Raw genomic sequence first — 10349 nt, 5'->3', positions numbered from 1 at the left:
GCAGGAGCTAAAGGAAAACGTACGTTGAAATGTAAGAAACAGACCAGAACTCCCTGAAAATAGTGTTCACATTTGTGGGAAGGCTGAAATTCCATAACTCACAGCGCAACACGGGGGAAAAACAACTTTATGAGCAAGATTTTTAGATATATTTTTCACTTGTCTTAAGTCAGTGTTCTCCCAGCAAAATGGAGGGACGGTGGGCACATGGTTAGGTTTCACTCTCATAGGTTGTTAAAGGATTCCTCATCTCGATATATTCATCTCCCATACCCTTTCTTGACTAGCTGTTTACTCCCACTACAATACACTTCGGGAAATTAGTGAAGAGATCTTCCTTGCTTCTCTTTCTGCCCCACTGAGTAGTGTAATAGGTAGTGTTGAGAGCTAAAGTATTATCAAATTGCATCTGAGTTGAAACCCATATAAATGAGCATTTACCACCTTAGTGGTTCAGTTTCAGTCTTTCAGCAAATTCAAGCAGAAGCCTCTGCATCAGTATAACTTTGCATCAGTGACATGGGCTTCACATTTTGAAGAGTTGCTTCAGAACAGCAGTTAGAGGCTCACTTCTTTAAAAAGAATAAGAGAAGAAGAATTTTGAGCCCGTGGAGAGGAATTTATAGGTCTGCCATGGCAGGGGATGGTCCATGAATTCCACTCCCTTCCATCACTCCATCCCAGCTAGTCCTTCTGATAGCATCCCCCGACCAGTATGTTTTATATTTCAAGTAACATTGTCTTATGAGCTATAATATAAAAAGACTAAGCTTCAATTTCATTACATGAATCAAAGGTAAATGCTATTTTTGATGAGCTTGAAATATAACTCTGACTTTGTGGGAAATAGCAGAGGTTGGGTTTATATATCAGATTACCCAGACTATTTTGTGCATGCATTCAGGTCTTGCTAATAATTACTACAATCCACTATTTGGCTCCAAACCTTCTTTTACTTAAGTGAAAGCAGGAAGAAGTTACTGGTGCATTTCCTTTGGAAGTCTACCACCTTGCAACCAATCTGCAGAAGCACATAGCTAGACCTCTCCCAATTTAACCCAACATAGCCGGTGACTCACAGACAACATGTAGTGGAACAGACAAGTTAAACAGGAATCTTCAATGCCAGAACATCAGAGCCTGACATGAGCAAAGCACAATGGCATGTTAACAGAGCAGGATAATTAAATGAGATTAAATGCAATCGTTAACAAATCAATGTTTAAACATCAAATGTGAGAACCGGGGCCAAAATCCATTAAGAATATTAAAATAACTGTACAGTTTGAGATTTTATTTATGTAAATCTAAACATTGCTCCAAGCCTGATTAATACTAGACTTCAATCACTTAAGCTCCAAACTGGACTCTGTTTAAAGTTGTTAAAAAGCATTTGGGTTTTTAAAATAAGATTTTAGCATGTGAATACAAAAAGGGAAAGAATAGGTAAAAATGTTTAGCTGAAAGAATTCTAAATAAATAAATAACAATTAAAAACTAAACTCTTAATGTTGCTTCTGCAGCAGAAGCCTAATACTTAGATTTGTGTTACCATGGTTAAGTATAGTAAAGTACAGAGTAGCCTATCTGGCACTGGAAAATGATGTAGTTTAAAGAGGTATTTTAAAAATTCAAGCTCCAGCTAATAAGCTAGAAGAGCGTGTGCACAAATGTGTGTAAAATCAAAACATGCCAAACAAAAGGTATAAAAACAGTACATATTTTTTTTTTAATATTTAATGTGTTTTTAGCCTTTGAAAATAAAAAGTAGAGCCTTCTCAACTGCGTAAGGTTAATTCTTTTATCACACTACACTAGACAAAAAGTCACTTTGTAATGAGACCAATCGCCTTTCTCTCCCATTACACAACAGTCTGATACACACCTAGATTTACAGTCTGTGTGTTCTGATGAATAAGCTGAAGAATTTCACTTAATGCTTTGACTATATCAACTGACATTGGCTGATATAGGCAGGCATGTGCCACTCAACTGACTGATGCTAGCGTAGCAGCTTCTAGCTAATAGAAATAGTCAATATTATTATATGGTGCATAGGGATCTTTCACCCTGCTAAACCTACTCCAAGGTACTAGGGCAGGATACAAATCTAAAAAATAAATAAATATTTCCCACTGAAGTCGCTGGCAATTGAAGATTTTTGGCAATACCTTTATTGGACCAACTGTAGAGTAGGAAATGTTGTTAAGCCATGTTTGGAAAGGAAAGGGATTTTGTGTGTGAAAGCTTGTCTAACATTGTCAACTAGATAGGGAGCAGTTGTTCAATTGGGAGGGGTGGGAGTGGGGGCAGGGATTAGCCCCAGGTATCAACTATCCCCATCCTTACCCCACAGAAGTCTTTGCTGCAGCAGAGGCAGTTGGACAGCGCAGCCTTGTACCCAGCTGTGTATCTGAGGAGCGAGAGTTTCTTCTCACTCCACACATGTGGGTGAGTTTTTGCCACAGCAGGTGGAGCCCTGCACCCAACAGCAAATGCGGGGGCAGGCAGGGGGGAGGAAGGATGGGATAAAAACCAGGGCAGGAGGGATGGAGCCCAGGCCACAGGGATGCAACCACCAGAGCCAATGCTATGGTGGCAGCCTTCAGTGTGGGAGATTCAGGGCAGACCAGACTTCTCTTACCTCCCCTCCCCACCCGCCCCAACCCCAATCACTGTCTACAGTGGTTGCCAACCCCTCTCCCCTACCCCAGGCATTGAATGAGCTCACTACATCTCTGTCACTTGGTCCAATTTAAAATTCTCACCAAAACAACCCTTGTTTCTCATATATTTCCTGGACCATCATGGCTAGAACAAAGGCATAAAAGGGTAGGCCTGCACCTTGCAGCTTCAGTGCACAAGGCAGCACTGAATCCTGTGATGCCAGCGGTGTGGCCAGCTGTCTGCTGTGACAGTGGCTGTCTTTGTACCTTTTCTTTTCATCCCCAACACCTGTGACTTGGGCTGCTGCTCCCCTCAATTACACCACTGACAACAACACTCCAACTCTACTGCTGGGAACTGGTTAAACATTCAATTTTGCTGAATGACTATATGTTATTAGATTGCAGTGCCACAGTGCTGTTGTATCCACCATAGTCCATACAATATGCTAGAAGCAAGGTTTGTGTCATAAAATCTTTCACTGAACCAAATATAAAGTTGGGAGAGAGGTCAGACAAAACAGATGGACCCTAAGCTAAATATAAGGTAGAACAATTACTTTTAACTCCTTATTTCCTTTATATTTACCTTTCTTTATAGAGTTGGTCCAATTAAAGGTATTACTAAACATAACTCACTTCTCTTAGAAAGAGCACTTGCTTCTTACTGAAAGACAATGGTATGAAATAATTTAGTGTACAGCAAACTAGCAGCAATTATCCCAGGTATGGTCCAAGCAACATAGGACAGGCTTATTTGGCAACCAGCAAATTGGCCAGCAGATTTGTGTGTCAGCTGTCAACTGACAGCAAAAGCCTTAATCTATTTGGCAGAACAAGGGGGGGGTCAGAGTGGAAGCTCTCAGAACTCTGCCAGGAGAACATAAATTCTGCTAGCAAAACTTGGTAATGTGCAGTAGTCTTCTGAGACTACAGCACAGACTGGGTGTGAGTAGAGGTGGAGAGGACCAAAGTGCAAGTTGTTTTTTGATTAACTGTAATAGAGTCTTTTCAAAAGCAATGCAATCAGCCTTAATTAGTTGCTAGGAGGCAGGTACAGGATGAGTGCCTGCGGAACAAAATAGCAGATCTTCTTAAATCATTTTCATCAGTGCTTTTAATATAGAAAGTGACAGGATTTGGCAAATGGCTTGTCACCTCAGGCACAATTTAGATTAAACAAACTCATACAGTTTTAATGTGCATCACAGTAAAACAACCTGTATGTTTATGACCGTATCAGCATGGTACCTGCACCTCAACATGACACAATAGAAAAAAGGCAAAGAGCGTTATTGTTGAAATTTCTGATGTTCCTGAAGATAAAAATTGCTAAGATGTGAAAATAAGTATTTATCAAAAAATATAAGATACTTGATTTTTATAAAATGTTCATGCCTTATAGCTAGGTGTTCTTGTCAGGATTTGCTTCAGTTGAAAGCAAACACATCAGATTTGGATTCTGTAGTTGACTGGCCAAGAATAATATAACGGTGCCAGATTGTTTTTAAATTTACAATAAAAACAATTTTCTATAAAATGAAAATGTTCTCTGCAAAGTTTCCTAGGCAAATACTGTAAATCAGGCTAGTATATAAGAGAGATTAGTATAGTTAGCTGAGTGAAATGCAAAAGAAGACAAACAGCTGTACAATTTGTAAAAAACTAAATTTAACTGTTAAGTATTTAATTTTTAGTTCTCTCAGTTTTGATAAAACATCACAAGAAACAGGTGCTCACCTTAAACTATAATTTCTAATCTTAATACTCCTTTAACACAAGGCACTGCTACATGTAAAATACAGTACTAATTGTTTGGTATTTCTTGGTTATTTCTCCAGGGCTGGAAAAAATAGATGTGGTAAAAATTGATAAACTAACAGATAAACTGTTATTTTCACTTCCCTAATTTGAATATCATGCATAATGAGAGATATGATCAATTCAAATAAGTGACACAATGCAGAACTAAATGTAATGGATGTCACTTATTTTATCTATCATTCAGGTACAGAAAATAAACAATGGCAGTGATTTTACTGTTAATCTTCAAAAGGGTCATAAGAAATGCAGCAAAAGTATCTATGCTTCTTCATACAATTAAAAAAAAAAGATGATTTGTTTTTCTATGTGAAGGACATTTTCAGGCTCAGGCCCTGACCGTTGTAATATTAAGACATGTGCATAGTAATGCTGCTGTTACTCATGCACACTATTGGCAGGAGCAGCTGATCTCTACTAGGATCAGCTACACAAATTCAAATAAAATGTTGTGCTATCCTGAAACAATAACAAAACAACCCAAACAAAACACAAACCACATTTGCTGCTTAAAATAATAACCTGAATATAGTTCTCACTCAAATATTTTTACATTAGAAAATCTCCAGCCACATCTTCAGATGCTAGGAATTGGGATAGCTACACTAAATTCAATGGAGTTACATTCATCACCAGCAGAACCCCTTATCTGTAAAATTACCACCAAGTTTCAGCTAGTGACAGGTGTCATATTAACCTGCTTTTAAGTGTTGGGGCAAACTTAATAGTGCCAAGCATTCTGCTTTTCAACCTTCTGAATTCAAATTGAGCATTCATCTTTGGGTAACTAAAGATAGGGCTTTCTAAAACATGACTTATTGTCATATGAAGTGACACAGGATATTTAACTTTTTTGCAAAACTGATATTTTTTTTAATTCTACTTCCTAAAACAGGCAACTTTTAAAGAGTCTTCTTTTGCTGATGGTTGTCAGCGTCTTGTAAACAAAAGAGAGACTGACTGACTATACAGGGGAAGAGTCAAATACGCAACGCCCTGTCAGAGCACAAGGAAAACCGAGAGAGAGAGAGATTTTGGTAATATTTTTAGTTATAGTAACCTTTAAGTAATACTGGTATGTATCAATTACGAGGTCATTATATCAGAAATTCAAGTTCATAATGTTATTATTAACCAAGAACACTTTATATGGGTATACATGAGAGGCAAGAGGTGTTTCTTAATATTTTTACTGGACTGACTGGAAAGATGGGAGAGATATCGGACAAGCTTTCAGGCATTCAGTGCCCTTCTTGACCAAAAGCTGGTCCAACTATACATTATGTGTAATAAAATAGATCATAAAAAAAAATTCCTCCTTGCCTCCCATACATTTCTTGGACCACCATGGCTATAACTATCCAATATGGATTTAATTCTTCATAAATAAATAAATAAATATGCTGTAAGTTTATCAAAGGATTTTACAGATTCACAGTTTAGGGACCTTGTGAGATCATTGGGTCCAGCCCCCCTGCTCTGGGCAGGAAAGACTGCTGGGGTCAGATAACCCCAACAAAGTGACACTTATCTTGCTATATTACATATAAGTATAAAAATTACTTACAGACTAATTTTTGTTGTAACTGTCGTTCTGGAACCATCCACAGTTCTCCGATTTGAGCTGTCTGAATCAGAACATGTTAATTTTTCGGATGTTTTACCTAGCTCTCCATTTTCAATCCTTTCAGTACGCAGGGGAGCTCTTCCATCAAAGCTGTTTATCTGTTTTACTGTCTTAGATTCAGTTCTACCTTCAGCAAGCAATGAAGTGGAGTTTTCCATGTTATCAACTGCGACAACCTTAGAAACCATGTTATTTTCACCTGAGGATGCAGATACAGTTCCCTTTTCCACTGAAGCATTTTTCGTTGTTGAGTTACTTTCTGTTGCTGTTATAGATTGCCTTTTTGGCACAGAATCTTTTACCTGACCCTTTGAACCCGTGGGTGAAACAGGGACTATATCAGATTGATTCTTTTTAAGCGATCTTCTTCTGAACGGGGCTGAAGTGGAAGCCTGCTGTTTGCTTTTATCAGTTTCAGCTTTAGGAAACCCCTTGTGACTAGAACCGACTTTTAAGTCCTGATTACTGGAAAAAGAATTCCGTTCAGGAGTCTGAGGAGGAGACTTCATTTTTCTCTCTGAGTTTATCTTTCCTGCATCAGAGGAAGCATCATCAACAAAAACTGAATCGTCTTTTGAAGAGTTGTCAGTCTGGTTTCTTTCACCATTTGGAGTGTCACTAGAAGACTGAGATTTCCTTCTTTTTCCAGATCTTCTATTTGCAGGTTTTTTATCCATTGTGTCTATATTCCCACACGTTTCTCCTGTTATAGAAGCCACAGATTCATTAGAAAGTGTTTCTTCTGTTTTTCTAAGATAGATATCAAATTTTAAAACTCTAGTAGATTGTGTGCGCCCACTTGCTTTGGATTCCAAACTGTGTGGGAATTCCTTTGATTCTGCATACTCAGGTTCTGCAGAAACTTGCACATTCACTAATTGCTTGTGGTTTAATATGCTGTTTTCTAAGTCTTCACAAGATACGCTATTCAAGCTCTTCAGAAAATCTGGTGTTGTTGAATTAATGAGATCTGTTCCTAGTTCTAATCCCTCCAAAATAAAGTCACTTGCAAAAAACGTGTTTTTTATGGTTTCATTACTGCTGTTCCAACCAGGTGACCACTCGTCAGAAGAGGCTCCTTTGCTACTACAATCTGCAGCATCCCAACTTTGTGCAGCTCCCTGCACTTGCAGAGTTTCAGATCTTTCCTCTGTGTCTGCTATGCCTATCGATTTCTCTGTGGCCGTCTTTTTATGGGGAGAAACTGATCTCTTACTTTCCACAAGTGGACTTGAAGATTCTATTGGATATTTGGCATGTTTCCCTCTCCCTGGACTAAACAAATTTCCAAGCTTTCCCAAAACTGGCTTCTTTTTGTTCTCTTCTTTAGTAGATTCCGGAGGCTGTGTTTTGGACTAAATAAAAAATCAGAAAAAAAATAGCTCAATAATGTAAAAAGTCTTTCGTCGTAAATATTTATTAACAAACACTTGTACATGCTAAGCAGTAGCAAAGGCAAACTAAATTATTTACTCAATAGCTCTTTTAAAAATGGAACAGCCTATTCCTGTATGTGGGGTGTATGTTTTAAAAATCCACACTTCTTGCTTCTATTTTACTGGTAATACAAGGTCGAAATCATAGAGAAGTCAGGCTAGAAGGGAGAGGTCATCTACTCCAGTGGTTCTCAACCTTTTTTGTACCAGGACCCATGTGTGAACATCAGTGGCCAGTCCTGACCCAGCACCTCTCACTCCTGCCCCACTGCTCCCAGGACCCAGTCCTCAAGTGTGTGGGGCACAGGGTGGGGCATGGGGGAGCCCTAAGCAGCCCCTTACAGGCTGGAGCTCTGCCAGCCTGCAAAGGAAAAGCCATGATTCCCCATGTTTTTCTCCTTTAAATGTGAATACATTTTTAAAGTCTGTTCATGACCCTTTCACATATTCTTGCGACCCACTTTTGGGTTGCGACCCACCAGTTGAGAAACACTGATCTAGTCCAACCCCCTGCCTGGGGCAGGATCATCCCTATCCATGGGCAACTGATGCCTCCTAATACTGGGGGGGCACCAGCGGCCGATCGCCAACTGGGGTGGGGAGAGGGGGTCCCCCAGCAGTCGACTGCAAAATGGGGAGTGCCGCTGGCAAACCTGGAAGTGCTGCCAGTGCTTCTCTCAAGCGGGGGGGCACGGCCAATCTCAAAGGGTGCACGTGCACCCGCACACACCCCTTACATGTTGCCAGTGTCCCTATCCAAACCATCTTATATAAATTCTAAGACTACCCTTAACCCTGAGACAACACAGACCTAACACCCTAACCTGCCACAGGGAAAGCAAAGCAACCATGGAAACCGACTTCCAGTATCAATGAATTGTTGTTAATACATGCTTACAAGTCCTGGGTGGAGGGGCCATGGCCCTGCTATGGAGGAAGGCAAAAACCCCTGCAGTCCCTACCAATCTGACCATAGGGCAAAATCCCTTCCTGACCTCACATTTGGCCATCTGTCTGACCTTGAGTGGAGGGGCGACACCTTCTCCTCTGGCTTTGGTCCCAGCAGGAGCCCTGGCACACCCCAGCTGAAGTGCCCAGCCTGGGCCGCAGCCAAACACCCAAACCTGCAAACTGGTGCAGGGGCTTAACTTTAATCACAGCTCTGAAAGAACACACGCGCGTGCAAATGGGCACGTTTGTATGATAATACATATTACCCTGCAAGCGGGCGGGCACGCACACGTCCCGTCCCGTCCCGTCCCAGCCCTGCTGCAGCAGCCCGCTCCGCTCCGCCACGCGTGCTCGCGGCTCCCGGGCCTCCCTCCCCGCTACGACCCGCTCCCCCGGCCCGCACTCACCACCCGCCCGCCCAGGTAGGAGGCGGCGGGAAGCCGCGGTCAGCCGGCGCCGGGGTGCAGGGCGCGCCCCGCCCCGCCCGTGACGCGGTGCCGCTCGCCTAGGTCATGATGGCCCGGCTGGCTCCGCTGGGGCTGCAGTCGTGCTATCTAAGTTTCTGTTCCCCGCGCAGGCACCAGGATCCTAAAATCGTAACGCCTGAGGAATGACACACCTCAGGCTACCTGGCTCTCTCCTTCCACTCACCTGCACGCTGGGCACGTCCACAGGTGCGCTTTGATGCACAGTAGCCTATTTTGTGGCACACTAGAGCCACGCGGCAAAGACCGTGCGAATGCGCAGTGAAACGAGGCAGCTGCGCGTTGTGTCACTCAAAAAGCGTGCACTTTCACTGCTGTGCCTTAGGGCAGCCTGTGCACATTAAGTTAGAGGTAGTAAATTGAATGCACAGTAGCAAAAGCGCATTCATGAACATGTAGAAACACCCACTGTGGGTCTTCTGCGAGTCCTCTCTGTTTCCTTTAATCTCCTTCTTTAAGTAGGGGTGCCAGAACCAGGCAGGATATTCTGGGAGGAGTTTCACCAGTGCCAAGTGCAGACCTGTTACAACAGTTATCCCTGCTCAGCGCTCCTCTGTTCACATCAGCAGTATGACTAGCCTGACTGAACATGCGCCAAGCTATGGGAATTCCTACTCTCTCTTCAGAGACTATCCCACTAGTGGTACAGTAAAGACAGGAATAAAGGCAGAGGTGGTAGAGTAGAAATGTCCATGAATGATAGACTATTAAGAAATAAGGAGGGACAGCATGATAAAAACAGGATGGCTCCAAGAGGCAGGAACCTCCTGGCCTATGCCCAGCCTCAAGCACTCTCAGGGGCTGGCAGGGCACTGTGGGAAGCAAAGGGCTGAGCTGATGAGTAGCCTGAGGCTGGGCTGCCCTGGTGTCCTGTCAGGCAGGGAAGTGCAACACGTAGCACCCATGAAGCCACCACAGAACCCCACAATGCTGCCACCTCCTTTGGCACCTGCCTGAGTCCTGACTGTGCTGAGGGTCTTGGAAATGAAGCCCCAAGCACCTTCATAGGTGTTCCCCACCTATCCCTTTGTGGGATGTGACCCAGCAAAGGGTCTTGCTGCAGGGGACACATGGCATGTGTTTTATCTGAGACAGTAGGCATCACTGTACCATATTAAATATAAAATGAGTTCCTAGCAGTCACACAGTAATGCTTACTGCCCTCACAGCCCACTTGGGACAGGGCTGGAGCCAGCTCCATCCTCCCTGCCCCAGATGCTGGGTGCCGCAGCTCGTACATCTGCCCATGTAGACATATAACCTGCACGCCCTCCTTGCTATCAGCCCAGCTCTTACCAACATGGGAGCACCTGCCCCTGGCATGTTTGAGTGAGCTGGATCTGTGCCACTGGTGATGAGCAAA

At 42.7% G+C, this 10349-nt stretch overlaps 1 protein-coding gene across 4 annotated transcripts in view; it reads right to left on the bottom strand.

Annotated features, from left to right (window-relative positions):
- CRYBG1 (crystallin beta-gamma domain containing 1) overlaps positions 1-10349 on the bottom strand; it is a 99333-nt gene that overhangs the window by 57022 nt on the left and 31962 nt on the right. For 2 of the 4 annotated variants that reach the window (XM_006019811.3, XM_006019810.2), the window contains exon 2: positions 6055-7469. In XM_006019811.3, coding sequence (XP_006019873.1) covers positions 6055-7469 — 1415 coding nt within the window. Of the gene's footprint in view, positions 1-6054; positions 7470-8569; positions 8591-8767; positions 8871-10349 lie in introns of those variants that run through there. The other 2 variants (XM_006019813.3, XM_006019812.3) reach the window with 2 other exon arrangements.

Source organism: Alligator sinensis, unplaced genomic scaffold (assembly GCF_000455745.1).
Source record: "Alligator sinensis unplaced genomic scaffold, ASM45574v1 scaffold313_1, whole genome shotgun sequence".
In the NCBI taxonomy this organism is placed as follows: domain Eukaryota; kingdom Metazoa; phylum Chordata; order Crocodylia; family Alligatoridae; genus Alligator; species Alligator sinensis.
This window is presented reverse-complemented; position numbering and strand designations above follow the sequence as displayed.